The following is a 19,303-nucleotide window of genomic DNA, read 5'->3' as shown; positions in this document are numbered from 1 at the left end:
TGGATAATGCAATTCAAGTTTTCATACAGAACGGAGTATTATCAAAAGACCCCAACAATTTTATTAGTTCTAAAGCAATTAGTCTAATAGTCTATCTGGCAAATTGCAAACTTGTACTCAATATGCTTTGATAGCCTCTATGTCAGTGAGATTTACTGCAACACTTCTGATCTACTCTTTAGAATCATATATTTCACAAATCCCACTATTCATTTAAACAAAAACTTGAAAAAATTGTAATAGCAAAATATGAGATCAAAGAATGGATTTCTCTACAGGATTGTACCCAAACAGGCTAAATGTAGCAATCTATCTGAACCCTTAGTAAAATCCATTAACAATAATTCTGTAAATAACTTGTCCAGATTCAGTGCAAGGAAAAAGAAACAATCTCCAAAAGCGGTAATTTAATGGCATGTATCACAGCTTAATTCAAACAGGAATACCAATGTTATGGAAACTACTAAGGTTCATACACAAAATACACTGGTTTGAATTTATTATGTTTACTCACTTATTTGGCTTCAACATAAATAAATGAAGTGCACAATACTTTAAACAGAAACTGTAAATATGAAGAAACAGACATAGCCCAGAGAAAAATAACTTTTGCTATGAGAGTTGGAAAAAATTAATAACACGAAGTGTTTTAATTAGGGTTGGTACCTGGCTAGTTTTGGGTTTTTTTAAGACTCAAGCTCAAAAAAAAAAAAAAAAAAAAACCCTGCAGAACTGAACAGTTTAGCTGCAGTAATATTTGTTATTTGAAATTCCCTAAATCTTGCTTTATGTACATAAGTCAGACTTCCAAAAAACTGAACTAAAGCTCACAACTGGAACTTTAAAGTAGGAACCATAATTTTCTGCACTACTACTTCTAGTGCCATCTCACACACTGGAACTGTTCCTTTAATATGATAGACTACTATAAGCTGCTTAACCCACAGTAAGGCTATGGTGTATGCATCTGCCATTTTGGATATATAACTTCCACTTGAGGGTTATGCTGTAAGAACCCAGGTAGCATGGAATATGCGAGGGTTAAACAACCTTTGCAATAACCTATTACCTGTTTTAGAGTTGTGCAAGAGTTGTTACAAGAACCATTATCAGTGGCAGCATGTTAGCCAAATCATGGCAAAACTGCATAGAAGAAATTATAATTAATATTAAATGCTTCAACGCATGAAGAACAAAATCACATTAAACAAACGACAGAAACTAGGTATGCTATTCTTGCTACTTACAATACCAGGGATAATTCTTACAGATCTTCTAGTTAAGCCAAAAAGAAGTGGCACCTCCAAATGCCCCAGACAAATGTAACAGATGAACTACCCAACACCTTACCTACCTTTTACTATATGGGAGCTGTCCAGGGTATTGAAAGTGATTATGGGAATGCAAAGTGCAGTGAGAAAATTCTCATAACAACTTTCTATATTCTTAAATGCATTTCTATGTAATAAAAGCACTATTTAACTAAAAGAAAGGCTATACAAATTCATTGTTCCCAACATACATACTAGGAACCAAATGAACACTCCATCTCCTATTTTTAGTGTTATGCCTATCCTTATGTTCAGTAAAGTGAGAATATGCCTTTAAATTTCATAATTCAGATAAACAACTATATCAAGAATTTAGGTCCACAGTTTCCTCCTGCAGATACATGGTTAAAAAAGAAAATATAGAAGCAAACACACTCTGGAACACTCCTTAACTGAAATGATATAGTAATTCAATATAAGACTTGTACCTCTAGTCAAAAAGTAAAACATTAACTGGAAAAGTTATACATATCATTGCCTTAACAGTGGGTATAACATGGGTTGTTGTCTTTATTAAAATATTTGCATTTATACCTGCCAACATTTTAACTTTTGAGGATAAACACCACAACATTCTTTGAGTTGAAGTAACTAAGACTGATGGTGAATTTAATATCTTTGATAACATTTGTCAATATTTGTACTGGCAAAGACTAAAGTAGTAAACTGCTCTTTAAATTGGTACTGGTTCTGGGAATGGCTTGTATAATCATGACATGCATAATTCTTTCACTTTGCTCTTTTTTAAAAGTTTATTTTAATTTAAAAATGTATCCATTAAAAAAAAAATTGAACTAGATAAAAATTGGACTCCCAGCAAAGACATGGTTGTCATAAAGACTATTATGGGTGGAAGGTAAGATTAAAACAGTCTTGTTTAATCTCATTGAATTTTCAATGCAGCAGCAATAAAATTAAGTTGTCCTCTCCACGCTTCTTCTCATCCACCTCAGAAGCAGGAGAAATATGAGCAGCTTCACACATGATTGGTTATTATCCACCCCAGCCATTCACTACACACAGAACAGTCATTAACTAAATAGCAACTTCTTTCTAAATTCCAATTCAAATATAACTCACTAAGTGAACGGCTTTACCTTTAAGTTACTGTTTAAACTAGTTGCAAAAAGACATTATAAACAGAGCTTATTACTATTTAAAGTGATCATTTGAGTACAGAGCTATCCTGATAAACATTTAAGCAATATTCTCCCATGAAGGATTAAAGCCTTATCTGTTCTGGTATCCATCCAGACTTGTATCCATTTTGGAACATCTTTTACAATTTTGTACAAAATATCTCGGGTAGGAAATCAACAGTTCTCAAACTCAGAACAGCACTTAGTTCAATGTGAGATTTTGGCTTTGACAGGTCAAGTGAAGTGAGGCATTCAAGGCTATTACAGGGGATGCAATTCAACAGCCTCTGTGTCTGCCTTGTGGAAGGTGGAGGCTGACTAAAAGCAAGCTGAAGTATTAGCAAATGTGCATTTTACATACCAAGGCATGATAAACCCATCATCCTAAGATGCTGAATCTTTGTGCTACCCATCAACCCCACTTGTCAAAGGAAGGTGGCAACACCATTAGACAAACACAGCAAGGATCCTCTGGTAAGTATCCATTCCTGTCTAGTGCCAATGAATGATTGACCATAATTTAGCTAAGTGCTGTCGGGAACAACTGGTGTTCAGTAACATTGATTGAGCTAACAGCATTCTGCTTTAAGAGGTTAAGTGACACGAATACCAAAGCGAGGTGTTTTTTCCTTGGAAAAAAATTGGAAAGGCAAAAACTTATTCTCTTATGAACAGTTCTGCTTATATCCTTTATGCAGAAATTATAGAATAGTCCTTATTAATTAGCTTCAGTATCTTCCCAAATGAGCCCATGCATGCGAGCAAAGCCTGTATGTGTGACGCACAGAAACCACAAAGAAGAAAGCATGGTTGCGATTCATACTAAATATCTGAAATGATTTGGAGATAGGGCACTACAGAATCAGTCTATACCAACTAAGGAATGGCCAAATATTTGCCTAAACAATGAATACAATTTTGAATGTGATTAGTTCAACAACAGAGAGTCAGTACAGTGAGGTGGTCAAAGTGCTGAACTGGAGACCTGCAAGATTCAGGTTTTAGTCCCCACTTGAGCATAAAGCTCACTGGGTAACTTTGAGCCAGTCACTAACTTGCAGTCTGACCACCTCACAGGGTTGTTGCTGTAAACTATATAAGCCATCTTGGGTTTCTCACAAGGTAGGGTATAAATGCAATGTAAGAATAAAATATATAGTCTGCGGGTTGTTCAAATGCTTAAGAATAGAGGAAAATACTCAAAGATGTGGGCACACTGTGACAGAATTCAAAGATGCCCATGACAGTTATTTTTTGACATTAATAGTTCAGCTCTCCAAGTCCATCAAATGCACTCTTTTCCAGGTGTCAATGTAAATACAATTCTGCCAAAATCTGGAAGAGATTTAGTGGCAGCCTCTCTTTTAGTTTGGGATTTTTCTTTAATTTAAAGGAGTATTAAAACTTTAAAAACAGGAAAATAAATTTGTGTGCAACATCTAAACTCATCCAAATAATGAGAACCGAGTTCTATCTTACAATTGTTTTACTGAATCTGAAAATATGTTTTCTACATCAAATAATAAAAATGTATCTGCATGATGGACAGTCTGTAATGAATTGTACTCTGTGAGTTTAAATTTATTTGCCAACATGTAATTTACAAGTCCCAAGAAAACTTTTCTATACATTCCCCGCATCTACTTACCAAGAAGCGGACATCATCGAAGCCATTGAGAAGCAGTTTGCTCTCATACTGCTGTAAGCCAATCGACTCCAGCCACTCCCCAACACTCTGCTCCAGCATCCGTGAACCTGACGAGAGAGGAATCGGCAGACGCTTGAAAAAAGAAAACCCATTAAGGCGGTAGCAGCGGCACTCTGAGGAAGACAGGTGGCATTGCCACATCATAGTCATTACCATACAGAAGCCAAACCAGGGCCAGAGAACAGCAATCAGCTGACAGATAGCTCCTCTTCTGCACACAAACCATGAACAATAAGCTTCTGTCCTGTTCAAACTAGAGTGTTAATCGGTCTCCCAGGCATACTCAAACAAACTCTGAATCCAAGCTGTTAGAACCATTCCTGGGGCCAAGGCATTACATGCACTGATTTCCTGGCTTAAGTGTGTTCCTTGCAGGCATAAGCAGCCCAAACCTCACAAGAATCTTGGTCAGCTCCTTGTTTCATCTGAGGGGGCAGAAACTTTCCAAGACATCATTCCAAGCCAGAGTTACAGGCATGAGACACAAGAGAGGGCCAGCTTACAAATACATACAGCCCAGCAGATGCTTGCATCCATGCAACTTCAGATGCATTACCTTGTACAACAGGCCAGTAAGGAAGGCTGTTAGCACTGGAGGTGCAAAGCAGTTAGAGAGAAAATACATCTTCATGCAGCTGAGAGAGACAAACAGACACGATGGGTGTTCAGAAAAGCAGCAGCAGCCAGATTAGTGAACAGCTGTCCAAAGGAAGACATGCAAGACAAATAAAAAACACACACAAACTGCAGTAGAAGAATAAAGATTTATACTTTTTTTCCCCCAACAGTCCCGAAACAGGCAAACCATAGTAAGGGCTTCTCTTTGTTATTTTATTACAAGGAGCAGAGGCATGAGCGACAACAAGCCTGAGCTTAGAAGTTCTGCCACTGTCATTTTACCACCTATCCAGATGTATGACATCCTGACAGCCTGTATTGACTGAACTGTACTGGGAATCAGTGTCAACATCTAGAATAGAACAGATAACTACACCGGAGCATCCAGTCAGATCAAAAAAAGTAAGTGGTCAGCTCATTTTCCACCCAACTTGTCTGGTCCAGCCAGTTCTTTGTCGACTTGTGTTTATCAGTCCTTCATTTTCTTCTACTAAAGGCAAGTACTACAAAATTCCTCACTCAGATAATAAGCAGCTTTCAGGTAAAACATTTTATCTCCTTCATTTAAGTGGGGGTGAGGCAAATAAGACACACATGCCCCCCTTCTCTGCAGCAGATAGGGTTAGATATGTCCTGGCATTTCCTTTTAGTCAGTTAAACAGCAATAAATTCTTCAGGGGCCCTGCAGAATCTACATGGAACAGCTCTTCTTTCCTCTACACAAAAGAGAAGGGTGCAGGAACTTGTTACTTCCCTTGTGCAGTTCTGGAGATAGTCGACGTTGCAAGGAAAGTTCAAATCCCATGTCCTTGCAGTCCTCAGAGGAATTGCTATACAAGTCACGCAGTATTTTCTCAGCCTTCCTAGCATGTCCGTCTTTGAAGGGCATTTGCAAAATATTGATGAAGACACCAGGGTTGTAGACTTTGAACCCAGTGGTTATCTGAAGTTCTGCACATTCTGACTAGCCCCCGTCCCTTTCTTCCTGGAATGCCTACACAATGCAGTGCTCGCTGCTCACTAAACAATTGGGGGCTAGAAATCCTGCTGCACTGGCCTGTAGAAAAGATTCACTGTTAAGCAAGTCAGTGTTAATGAGAGCTCGGGAGCTGGCCAACCTTATTAGTACATACTGCAGCATCAGGGATGCAGCCTTCACAAAAGATTTCTTCTTCCCTTCTCTGACAAAGCCTGGGCAAAGTGACAGCATCTATCCCAAGTACTGAAGCAGCAAGATCTTGCATGGCCAGAGCTTCTTTCCTTGTCCAGAACAATTTCCTTTGCAATTTCCATAAGCGGACAAAATGACTATGGTGTTTTTGCAGGCAAGGAAGCAAGCATGTGTCCCTTTCAGAGAGCTGCAGCAGACTGCTTTGTCTAAAGGCAGCAAGCTCCACACTTGCTGCGTCTCTTGCTCTCTCACTGGCTGTCCCTCCCCTCCCCTCCCCTCCCACTCACACCCCTCCCAGCTGAAGCAGTGATCAGATTTCAGAACAGAAGCTGGTAAGGGAGGGAGAAAAAAGCCAGCAGCTTTATAATATTCAAGTTAAAATTACAGTCTTTACTTGATCACCCTGAGCCACATGGTTTGATGGTACACTGTAAAAAGGATGCAGCTTATTAGAATTAATTTGTGGGGAAACGGAAATTTCCAGAAACTGAAAGGTAAGTGTGGCTGTAGGCTGGGAAATAATCAGAAACAAACAATCTATGTCGGCTTTCTCTATTGAATCCACCTACTTGCATGCAATGTTGGCTGTGTGTGAGATTTCTTTAGGATGCTTTGTCTCTAACAAATCTGATGTGATAGTTCAGTGATGAAACTGAGGACAACCTCTGTGTAATTGTGTGAAAACAGAGCACACCATTGCAGGGGATGAAGGAGCCAAGCTACTGAAACCTCCCAAAATTACGTAGCAGCAGCAATGTATGACAACCATGCACATCTTTTGTTTGGATGCTATAAAAAAAGAGTGAGAGTACCAGCCCTAATACCTCCAAAGCATAAACAGCACTATACCAATAAGTGTGGCCAATGATCTACAAAAGAAACTATGGCCAGGCTCTGAATAAATTTGTATTCCACAGCCAAAAGCCACTGTAGCTCATATGATAGTTATGAACATAGAGAAACGATGTTGACTAAAAGCAATTTTAACTTTGTTCAGTCATTGCTTGAAACCCAAACATCTAACCATCTACTCTTATGAACCAGCAAATTGTTAATTATGTGCACTGTCAATTGTACTTCAGTATGCCCTACATATATGCATATGCTGGTGTCACAACACCAGGAAAGGGACATCATGCAAAGTCACAATACATTCCAGTTCATAGTATTCCAGTTTTGCTACACTGTGAACAGAAATATTGCCTGCTGCCAAATGGTACAGTGCAGGTCTACAGCTAAAAATAGCTGGGAGAAAGTGAAACTAGGGACAACCTATCTAGGTAGTACCGAAATGTTTTGTCTATCGTAAGAGCAGTCAGTGTAGTGTAGTGGTTAAAAGAGCTAGACCAGAACTCATGAGACATGGGTTCTAGTCCCCACTCAGCCATGTGTGGGTGGCTTTGGGCCAGTCACTGCCTCTCTGCCTAGCCTACCTCACAGGGTTGTTCTGAGGATAAAATGAAGAGGGAAGTACCTTGTAAGCTGCATTAAGTCCATTGGAAGGAGGAGGACAGGATGGATATAAATGCAATCAAATAGCAGTAATAATAACAAGGTCAACTATGTATGTTGAATACTAGCCCCCTTTGATTTGGTAATGGTTTTATTATAATAAAACCATTATACTGCAACATACTACACCCAGAGCAGAATGACCTTGACAAGCATAGGATCCTATTATGTATACACAACTGTGAACAATTCTGTGCCTTTGCAGCTGCACACCATAATAGGACTAGTACTGTTGTAGAAACAAGTCATTTTTCTCTAGCATATGACAAAACATAATGAAGAGAAAGCACCTTGATACTTGATCTTCATTCATGCAACAGAGAATGCAGTTCATGCAAACAGAAGTGGTAAACTGAAAGCAGATAAACCACAGACACCAAGAAAAGGCTAGACTATGATGTGTGGAGCTTTATACCAAATGGGGAATAGTCTACCAGTCTTGAAAAAGCCATTTTTATTAACTCACAGTAGTAAATGTGGTCAGCATTGTTGGAGTGTAAAATGATTAAGTACAGATTGCAAAGAACTTGCCTTAGTAGAATGCAGCATTATTTCAGATCTGAAGTTTAACTAGCTGTGGAACTAACTTGTAGTACCTTGCATAAATTCTCTCTAGCACAGCAAGACTATTTAATCTTACAGTTTCAAGCCATTCATACTTCTCTGGCTTGGGGTAAAAAGCTAACTAATGAAATCACTGTAAAACCATCACATACCATACAGGAGGCAGAAGAGCTAACAAATGCTAGAAAACTGCTGCAGAGAAAGAACCAATTTCTGCCATGAAGCCAGTTTGCTCAACCACCATTTTATTTTTTCAAACAGATCAGCAAGCAGGTGAGTGAAAGAGTACCAGACAGATGGTGCCGATGTCAAACATAAAATTCCACAACCATTCTTTTTCTGCAGAGGCCTGGGGCTGTGCTGTTGCAACAAGACAAAGCCTTTTGCTTTCAAGCAGTACCACCCCCCTCGAAAAAGCTGTTGTTGAGGATGTGTTGCCCTTTAACATATTTCCTCAGCAGCGATGTGGGTAAGGATCAATGAGCACACTGCTGTTGACAAAGAATGTTCACTCTTCATATTGCCTTAGAAACCATTGCAGCAGCAGCAGCAGCCATACATTGCAAAGGAAGGCAAAGTCTGTAACCTTTACTCAAACTTCTGCAAGACTCTAAAGCCATTTTAATTTATATTTTCCCTCCTCAATAACACATGCATTTGGTAAAACTTAACATACACACACACACACTCACCACCACCACCGCCCCACACAGAAAGGTGCGCAATCACTTAATAGTAACCAGGTAGGTAGGAATTTTTGCTGGGACTCCACCATGGGGAAAATTTTGTGTTCCAAATCCTACTGTCTCCTACCCAATTCTATTCCTGCAGTTGCTACTTAAAGTTTTGAAACACACTGCACAATGCTGAACAATGAGTTAAAAACTGATTTAAGTGGTATAATTACTAATTTACATTCTATCAATTAAGTAGATTAGGACTTAAGTAGGTTTAACATTGAACCCAAATAGGAACCAAAGAATGAATGTATAATACACACCTAGTAGCCACTGTGGTTCATGAGATACATGCAAGCAGGAACAAGCCTAACCCACAGCATATCTTTTGAGAAGGTGACCATGCTGAAGACTTAACATTCCACATGTGTTGAAATGTTTACAATTAATATCTAGCAAGACACTGGACCTTTCAATTGGAGAAAATCTTACATTTTTGCTATTAAGTCATTCTTGTGATACTTTACAGTAATATGAATCTCTGAGTAGCACTACAAAACAAATGAGTCAAGGTGGCCCTGAATAATATGTAGTGGAATTTGCATACATTTCAGAAAAACAGCAAGCTGTGACTAAGAGCATGTGCCCATAACAAGACAACTCTGATTTATCTTCTCAGGGAAAAAGATCATTCATCCAAGTAATGCAGTCAATGGAACCTTCTGAAGCATGGAGAAAAATGGTGCAACTCCAAAATTTCTGTTTAGAACAGCAGCTGTAAATGTAGAAAGTCCCTGAAGGATTTCCTGAAGGAAACAACAAGGACTAGTTCATTTGGCTGTACACAAAAAAGCAGCCCAGCTATTTGTTCATTTCAAATAAGCAAACATTCATTTTCATATGCTCTAACTTTACAATTGCTATATTTGTAGAACGAAAGCTAATCAGTCAACAGCTTCCCTCTGCACTAGATTTCTGATGATGACAATCAATCATGACATCTTGCAAGGGGAAACTGGCAAGAAAGCGAAATGCTAAGGGTTAGGATACCTGCTATGTAACAGACATGCATTAAACCTGTAAGGCTGTCAGGGACCAAAAGTCTTTTGCTAAGTAATTACTAACCCAATTGCCACCCACAGATCAATCCATGTATGTGTGCTGTAGTCAGAGAGCTGGAGTAACCAGTTGAACCTCAGTAAGCTGCTGGCCACAAAACAGTTCCAGATGACAAAAACATGTGAAGCACTTCATGTGCTGCATGGAAAGGAGAAAAAGATCTCTAGACAACTGCATTTTGCAACAACTGCAAAGTTGAATGGGGCTTATTACATTCTGGTCTCATGGACATCTTGGAACCTTCTCAGCCTGCTGTAATATACTTGCTATGCACTTCCAGGAAGAAGTCTCTTGCATCTGCTGTGACTTGGACTCCAGAATTAAAGCAGCTGAATCTGTGGAGATAACCAGAGCACAGTCCGGTCCAGTTTTGTTGGATGAGTTTCAATTGGCACAGCTTGAGCAAGTTGACAAGGGCAAAGTTGAGAAGGGCTTGAGCAAGGGTTTGTGCAACCATCTCTGTATTGGATTTTTGTTCTTCCTGGCTTGTAAAAGCCAGCAAGAAAAGAATAATCAGCTGGGTCAATGAGTGATTAATGCCTTTGTAAAAGGGAGTGGCCCCATGCTGCCTTAGAGAAGCAGTGATGGGATGCTTTAAAAAAAAACAACAACTTTCCTTTGACCTAGAAGTTCGGAATAACTTTAGGCAAGTAGCAAATATTCCTTTCCAGGAGAAGGTTCTTGAAAGGGTGCTTGCCAATCAATTCCAGGCACACTTGGATGAGACTGATTATCTGGTTCCGTTTCACTCAAAACCAGGTCTGGCTTTGGAATGAAAACAGCCATGGTGGCCCTCTGTGATGACCTATGTTGAGAGGGAGAGTGCAACCATGATGATACTGCTAGACCTCCCAGGAGCTTTCAGTGCCATCAAGATATCTTCCTGGGGTGACTGTCCGAATTAGGGATACTGCAGTACAGTGCAATGGTTCTGCTTATGTTCAGAGAGTTGTTTTCTAAAGTGGTGCTTGGGAAAGTGTTCACCCTTGTGGTTTCTCCAGTATGTGGTTCCTCAGACATCTCTTCTATCCCTTATAACTTCTACATCAATGGGGTAATCTGGAGTTTTGGAAATGCTGATGACACACAGCTCTATTTCTGCTTTTCATCTACAGCATCTGAGGCTGTGGATGTTCTAAACCAGTGTGGTTCCTTTGACCAGATTTTGATGACAGGTGTTCAACCTGTTCCAGATAGAGTTGCACTCTCCCTGAAGGAGAAGGTGCATAGCTTGGTGATCCTTCTTTGCAGCTTGAGGCTCAGGTGGCTTTGGTGTCTCAGAGTGCCTTTTTACTTTTTAGAAGTACCTTGTGCCATTTCTTTTTGTCCCGATACACTGCAAGCATTGGTGGATTAACCCAGATCTTTAATCATCTTCAGTTTTCATCACATATATGCTATATATTGTTAAACACACTGGGTGGTGACCCTTCAACCCTCAGTTCCAAAGAGGGGGCCATACTTACTGCTACATATCACGTGGGCCTGGGAAACACACAGGGTCCCCCACCCCCAAATTCCTTTTATATTTGAATGAGTTTGTATGCATCTTCTGTTTTCTTTAATGAACTTAGTGAGAGAGACTGCACCTAAAGAAATTCAAAGACAACTGAGAGTTGGAAGTGCAGCAATGAAGGAACTAGAAAAGATAATCAGGTATAAGGATGTTTCACTGGAGACCAAGACAAAGATCATCCATATTGTTGTATTCTCAGTTACTATGCATGGGTGTGAAAGCTGGATAGTAAAGAATTAAAGAAAAATGACAGGAAGAAAAATGATGCATTCAAAACATGGTGCTGGAGGAAGGCTTTGCAAATACCCTGGACTGACAGAAAAATGAACAAGTTGGCCCTTGGTCAAATCAAGCCAGAGCTTTCCTTAGAAGCAAAGATGACAAAACTAAGGCTGCCATTCTTTGGGCCTATTATAAGAAGGCAAGACTCCCTGAAGAAGACAATAATGCTATGGAAAGCTGAGGGCAGAAGATGAGGAAGAGCAACTATGAGATGGATTGACTCCATAAAGACACAGCCTTGACTTTACAAAAGCTGAGCAGAAACTTGAAAGACAGGACATTTTGGAGGGCATTGATTCATAGGGTTGTCATTCATCAGAGCCAACTTGATGGCACGTACCACCTACTCCTTTTGCATTTGACCCTACCCACCACTGGCATGTCTCTCCCAAGAATGTCTCCAAAATGAAACTTGGTTCTCAGACTGAAAGACGTTCAACACCCTGCCTTTATGTAAACAGAAAAACAAATTATTCAGTTTCTTCAGAAAGGGTTAGGGCTCTAAGTGCCCTAAGGGTGATCCAGCACTGTAGCTCTAGCAAATTCCCTTCATAATGTAATTCTGCAGCCATGTAGTTAAATCAGATTATTTTCCAGAAAAATGAAATAACAAATGTGACCAGTATTCCAATAAGCTCCATTAAAGACAAATCCACAAAGTGAAAGGATAGGCTGGTAATAAAATCAAACTTTTAAACAAAGAAAGAAGCACAACCATATGCACAGAGTAGGGAACAAAGCTGAGAAAAGGCAACTATACTTGGCAAGCTAATGCATCCCTGATCCACTTTTGTTCAACTGACTAATCAGAAAATGCATTTTTCTGCATCAACCAAATGATAGCAAAAGCTTGAAAGAACTATTTTGTCAGATGAGAAACTTCGGTAAACAGCAATACACTGTCTTCTTCATTGCTTACCCTGAAAGAATGTAGCTTGGCTCTTTACTAAAGTATTTCTTGACTCTTCAAGGCTGTATAAATAATCTTGCAATACATTCTATTTATTCCAAAAAACCCACTAAATACTCAGGAACACAGATAATAAACACTGTTTTTATGATGGTAAGTCCCTCCCCTGAAATTGCTTCATCTGTTCTGTGCAACTTCAACCCAAGAAGGCTTGTGTCCTGAAGTTCTATCACCGAATGAATGGTGATAAGGCACCATCACTTCAAACATTCTGCAACACTTAAAATACTCAATTCACACCTCTAGCTATCAAGTAAAGCATAAGACTGTAAGAACTGCTTTGCTGGATCAGACCAAAGGCCTATACCGTCCAGCTTCTTGTCCCCTATAGTGACTAATCACATGTCTCTGGGAAGCCTGCAAGCTGCTATTGCTCCCTAGTAACTGGTTTTCAGGGGCATACTGCCTCAATCTATTTTTGCACATTGCAGCAGTCTCGTAAGACAATTTTAATTATCTCCCCACCACCACTCTGTGTGGTTTGTGTCTGCACAAACTACTAGAAGCCTGGCATTTAGTTTATTGGTTGTGTAGTGGACATCATTAAGAATTTTATATTGTTATAGGTCATGACACCATTGCTGAAGGAGTCTGTCAAATATGAGATCTCTCTATCCATTTCCATACTCAGTGCCTTATATTTCTATCAATGTGGTCAGCTGGGAACATGTAAGATCTGTGCAGGTCTTCCCAACTAAGCATTACTATTGCTTGGACTGACCTAGATATATTCTTAAGCCTCAGTTAGGGGAAAACCCCTCCTTTTAAAAAGGGAAATGGTTATATTGCAGGATCCCTGTATCCATTGTCTCCTTTACTATGGATTCACTTAATTGAGGTTAACTGTCAGCCCTCACAACTGTGGGGGTTAGGAGTGCAGGACCCCCACAAAAGTGGAACAACTGCAAATAATTCTACAGAAAAAACACAAATATCTCTGGGGAACTATGCATTCTGTTTGGGGAGGCTACACTCTTTCTCTCATTACTAACCAGCCTCATTCACATGTTTTCTCGCTCAGTGGGCACAAAGGCTGATAGGTATTTGTGTTTTCTCCTTAGAGAGATGCACAGTTTTTCCACAGGGTCCTGTGCCCCTAACCCCCACAAATGTAGTGTTTGCTACTATTCACAGTTTCAGGCATTCACTAACAAGCTTGGAACCTATCTCCTGTGGATATGAGGGTCCTGCTGTATATCCCTTTATCTTAAAAGAAATGATTTATTTCTAATATCTATTTCTTTAAGACCTGTTCTCTCTATAAAAGGTGGATCTGATGGAACAAATGGAACTCTGCTGAAATAGAGCTTTAAAAACCTGAAATGTTTCTGGCTGATTTCCAGGTACCAGGGTTGGGAGCCAGTACTTTTGAATATTTTCTTCTTGTTCTGCCATAGACTGCCACAGCTCTTTTATTTTGGGCTGCACTTTTCAAAAGGTTTTGCTCAAAGACTGCACAAGCCATAAGGTTGAGCCAAAGCTGAAAGTCTCAGAATCATTATTCCTGTACTATTTAAATGAGGAAAATATCAGAGAGCCTGAGTGGGCTAATGTAGTGGCATATAAAGTGAAACAATAGATAAATAAATTAATCTTAATCTACTGTATTTTTGCCTAGACTCAAAGCAGACTGACAGAAATAATGCCCTAACTATTATTACAAGAATCCTCTTTACAATTTCCTATATATTGCTTTCTTTTTCCTCTCACATCTAGAGAAGTTAATTTTAGGGTGAAATTTTAGGATGACTTTCTGTGGTCTAATACAACATGCATTTCCTTACTAACATAAAGCTCTACCACCTCCAAGACTTCTACTTGCTATAAATTACTGCTGAAGATAAAAAGCTTAGCTTCCAAGTTTTGTCAGACTCTATTGATGCAGAACAAGAGTCTCAGTAAAGGGTGGGCAAGTGCTGAGAGAAGCACCTAAAGAAACAATATTAAAAGGCATCTCTTTCAAGAGCAAGTGGGATACAGAGAGCAGAAGATCTTGTTTAGTAGATGTAAATGGGCAAAGGTCAGCAGACAAAGGTACAAGAAAGACAAGATCATTTCCTAACCCAGCATTTTCAGTAACTTTATTCAGCCCTGCTGTTACCTTTCTCCCTGTAATTTCCTTTTGCTTAGGCCTGGCTGAGATTCTAAGCCTTCTGCACACACCTAAGACAATACAGACACTAAATAAGTAATAATTATATAAAATGTAGCAACATTATATATGGAGTAAGCAACAGTGAAAAGAGGTCATAAAATCATAGGTCTAGCAGCATTTTATGTCAAAGAAAAATACACTAAATTAACATTGTGTATGCATCCCCACCCAGTCAGGAATTGCTGATTTCTGTCCCTTATCTGGATTCCCAGACTTAAGTCAGCTCCAGAGGTTTACATCATAGTCTGAGAAATCCAAGACTCCCCATGTCAAGTCTCAACCTGGGCCAACGTGTTTACACTCTTCTCTCCTTTGCACACAAACACAGGAGGAAACAGCTGCCCAAAGAACTACTGACCCATCCCCCTCAGCAGTTCAACATGGTACCTGACATCTTCTGCTGCTCCTGAGAAAAGTCAATGCCTTCACCAATGGAGCTCATGATTTTCTCAATCTGAAAAATATAAGAAATATTAGTGAGACTGTATTCATAAACAATAGTTCCTGACTAGAAAGGTCTTCACCATGAAACTATACCAACACATATATTCAAGAGTTGTTGCAATTACATTGTCGGAAAAGAGTAGATTCATAGTGAATGTAAGAGAAAGGACTTTACCAAAGCATCTTACTAAGCTAACTAGGACAGAAATGTTAATATATGTTCATATGGTAAGAAATACAAGCACACCTTAAAGTGGCATATATGAATAGAAGACCCCTTCCGTATCCTTGATTTCATCTTAAAATAGATGGATCCCTTGTTAACAGCAAATTAGGCAATGCCAATTTACTTTTACTGAAAGCCTGCAAAAGCATTAATATGAGCTGTAAAACTTATGCAAAAAGCAGAAGATTGTGGGTAATGTTTCAAAAGCTAGGAAATGGAGAGACCAACCCATCCAGGCTGAACCAAGCTGGTGATCATCCAGAAATGCCTAAACATTTCTAAGCATTTAAAAATGCTTAAACAATGAATGCTTTTAGACATAACACTATTTAAGAGGCCCTAAGCCTGTGAAAAGAACTTCCACAGCTAAACATCAACACATCTTCAACCCACAAGACTTGAAAGTCCAGTTACTTTTCATGAAGGCCTGTGAAGAAACCAAGGAGGAGCCTCACTAGCTCGTATGCTCAGAAATGTAGCAATACTGCCTGTTTAGTTTGCCTGCCACTGCATGGATAGCATAAGGTATAAATGAGGTGCATGTAGTATTTCTGATACCTGTAAGACAAACTTGGCAACCTTGATAGATTTAACTTTGTGCAGCTCAGCTCAAGAGCTTTGACATGTCCAGTCACTGCTCATTTAAGTTATCCAGATTCACATGCAGTTTATGAACAATGGAAATAGATTTGTATTTGCAATCCTATGCTACCAAGATAAAAGATGCAGAAACTGATTATGAAAAGGGTGCTTGAAGCTGAAGATGCACATTCCTGAAAAATAGCTGCATTAACGTAGAACTGCTTTTTAGGGTCCAGTGCCTAAAGCACAGGTAGTAGACACATTATTTTTGGTTTATGCTTCCTCTCCCTCTGTTGAATTTTCAATTTGGAGGAGGAAACTAAGCTCATGTACTTTGTAAAGCACTATGCATATTGATGGTGCTAAAGAAATAAATCACACATCATCTTAAACTTGATTTTACAAGACCAGGAGCACAATGTGGTAGAAAAAAATCTAAATGGACTGGACCCCCTCTGTAAGTAAAACAACAACCACCATTATTGTCTAATAATCATAGTTACCATGTTTCACCCAACACATGAACTTTTTCACATATCCACAAATCTCTCACAAGGAACAGCTCAATTTTTTCCCATAACCAGCAAAGAAAAAGCACAAACACGAAGAAAGCAGAAAATAACTTCATGACTAAGCAATGCCAGCAGTCAGATTGCTTCCCAGCAGAGGCCAAGCTTTTCTGATTTCTTACATTGCATAAAGACTGAACTTCGGAGACATCAGGCACCTGCTGCTGAAACTGCTGGGAAAAAGCAAAACATGTTTTCCAAGGGCAATGATTATGTTAAGCACAATTTGCAGGAGAACAGACACATAAAGGGAACTTCTTTTCAAAAGAGTGATCTAGAAAGGGACTTTCCTGTTTTTCTTCAACAAATATTTTCAGTGTTCCAGTTTCTTATACTGCCTATAATAGCTCACAGGTATTCACTTTGATTTCAAGTGAGAGATGGAGAAAGAGGACACACCTTGATGACAACATCCTGAAAGTTGCCATCTTGGCATGCAACACCGTATAGGAGTTTTTTGGATACAAACACAAAAGTTCAGTATACATCTAAGTATACATAGTCAGACAGTCAAATCTTCTGAAATGTTTTCTCAGGTACATAAGATGACTGAATGGAAACAAACATGGGTTTTGATTTGGACTGACTGAAAGCTGAAAACCTTTTATTGATAAAAACCTTTGCAAAAGAGAAGAAAACTTGTCAGAAGTGAGAAAATACCTGTCTCCTAAAAATATACGCTGCAACCTGGATTCTAAAACCTGTAAACAGTGTTCTGTTAATGGAATTGGATTTATGCCTCATGAAAAGCTAATTTTGTGGGATATGGCATAAGGGCAGCATATGGTGGGTTTCCCATGCAAGTTGCTGCTTTTCACTCATGCTGGACACCTTTGGATTGCATGAAATCTGCATGTTCAGCTGGATCCAGAGAACAAAGATTAATCAGATACACTCACACATACCAAGGCTTAAAATTTATATCTTATTTCCTAAAGTTATTCATCACAGGCACATTGCTAATCCTACAGAAGTATAATTGGTGATATCTTAGTTATTAAAATCTTGAGATAGAGCTCAAATGAATATTTTCGTGTTATAGGTTATAGGTTTGTTTGGTTCTTTAAAAAAGTAAATACATTCAGTTTTCTTATGTACAAGCGTAATGAAACATGGTATTTGGAAGGATGGAAGTTCAGCTTAAAGGACTTATCAACCCCAGAAGCTTATACTCAAGTTACCACATTTTCTCTGAGGCCAACTAGTCAACAATCCTGTACATATTATTATTCTGCTTAGAGCACACAATTTCCAAAAGGCATAATTTCCTTGAAAAGCAGCTGCAGTCTGGAAGGCTGTAGATTTGCAGATGCTTTGACAACTACATAAGCTTAAGTCTTTCTTATTCAAAAGTATTTGTGGTAGATTTTTCAAAAACCCAGAAGTTTCTAAGCAAACAGACCATTTTGGTATCAGGAAGCAGCTTTGCTCTTTTACCATTCCACCAACACAAATCCTATTATGCACACCCAGTATGCACACTCTGCAGCATTTAAGCCTAACAAAGTCCCTCCATTTAGAACAGCTGTGCTCTTCCCTTGGTGGAAACATGGACACTTGCCAAAAGGCTTCATTCAGCATGCACCAACAAAAGCAGTTTGACATACTCTTAACGGAAAAATAAACAGAACTGCCAGGTCTGTTATTATCTCTTGCTTCTTCAATCCCACTTCATGCATAAAATAGTTGCACATAAAATTCATCTATAAAAAGGTAAATGCCCTCGAGGATGCTTCAAGGTGGACCACCTTGCTTTTCCCAGTCTCTATTAATTTATTTCAAAAGGGTTGGTAAACATGAACATGGAGGCAGTGAACTTGAGCATGAATCCTCTTTAAGGAAAGTTACTTTAGTTAGTTGTACAGTGATAAATAGAACAGCCAAGGCACCAGTAGTTCCACCTTAGAGCTGCAATGCCTCCAAGCTTCTAGTCAAACTGAAAATTGCAACCCAGAGGCACACATGCATTTGGCACTGGTGCATGGGATGGGGGCATTCCAGAGGACAGGAAGGGAAGGAGTGGGGTTCCACTGGGATATCAGGACTCCTTGCAGTGCCTCAGCCCCTCCTCCTTGAGGACATGAGCAAAGTCTGACCATCTATGTCTTTTGCAAAGTTTTATTAGAAACTAGTATGAATTCACAGCAGTATTATTGCTGGGCTCACCATTAGATATAAGTTTAGCTACCATTTCTTACTTCTCAACCTATTTCTGGGGAGGATGGGACCCCAACACAGAGCTCTTTCCTATAAAGGTATTTTTGTGCTTTTGCAAACCTTGAGCTTTGCCACACATCTACTGATACATCCCTGATGTGTGTGGAGAGTGCTAACTGCATAAGGACTTGCCTCTGAACTTAAAAAGTAGAGGTAATAATGCCTGAAAATTTCAGCTGATCTACAACCTGGCAAATCAGATAAGACAGGGAGAGACCATGTAAATGTATATGCATCCTGACTTTTAAAAAGTGCAGCTAAGTTTCTGATTGTGCACAAGGTTAATGAGGACCACAGGCCAAGCAGAGTGATACTGCTTCAGCTTTTGACTAGTCATGTGCCTATAGCCCTGGTATCTCCAGTGCAATGCCTGTGAAGGGCTGAGGCTGCTGCTCTCTCAACCTTCCTATCTTTACCCAAGTAGACAGAACCAGTTCTGTAGGGAGAGTGACCTGGGGAGATGATAGGGAAACTGGGAAACTAACTTTGAGGGTGGAGGGTGG

The 19,303-nt window shown here is 39.4% G+C and overlaps 1 protein-coding gene across 8 annotated transcripts in view; it reads right to left on the bottom strand.

Moving 5' to 3' along the window:
• The window catches only part of ANKS1A (ankyrin repeat and sterile alpha motif domain containing 1A), a 163,092-nt gene that overhangs the window by 42,781 nt on the left and 101,008 nt on the right, over positions 1-19,303 (bottom strand). For 4 of the 8 annotated variants that reach the window (XM_044444690.1, XM_044444699.1, XM_044444708.1 and 1 more), the window contains 2 exons: positions 15,150-15,216; positions 4,119-4,225 (listed from right to left, as the gene is read on the bottom strand). In XM_044444690.1, coding sequence (XP_044300625.1) covers positions 4,119-4,225; positions 15,150-15,216 — 174 coding nt within the window. Of the gene's footprint in view, positions 1-4,118; positions 4,928-15,149; positions 15,217-16,705; positions 16,754-19,303 lie in introns of those variants that run through there. The other 4 variants (XM_044444657.1, XM_044444674.1, XM_044444666.1 and 1 more) reach the window with 2 other exon arrangements.

Source organism: Varanus komodoensis, unplaced genomic scaffold (genome assembly GCF_004798865.1).
Source record: "Varanus komodoensis strain SLA01 unplaced genomic scaffold, ASM479886v1 scaffold1, whole genome shotgun sequence".
Taxonomy (NCBI): Eukaryota; Metazoa; Chordata; class Lepidosauria; order Squamata; family Varanidae; genus Varanus; species Varanus komodoensis.
This window is presented reverse-complemented; position numbering and strand designations above follow the sequence as displayed.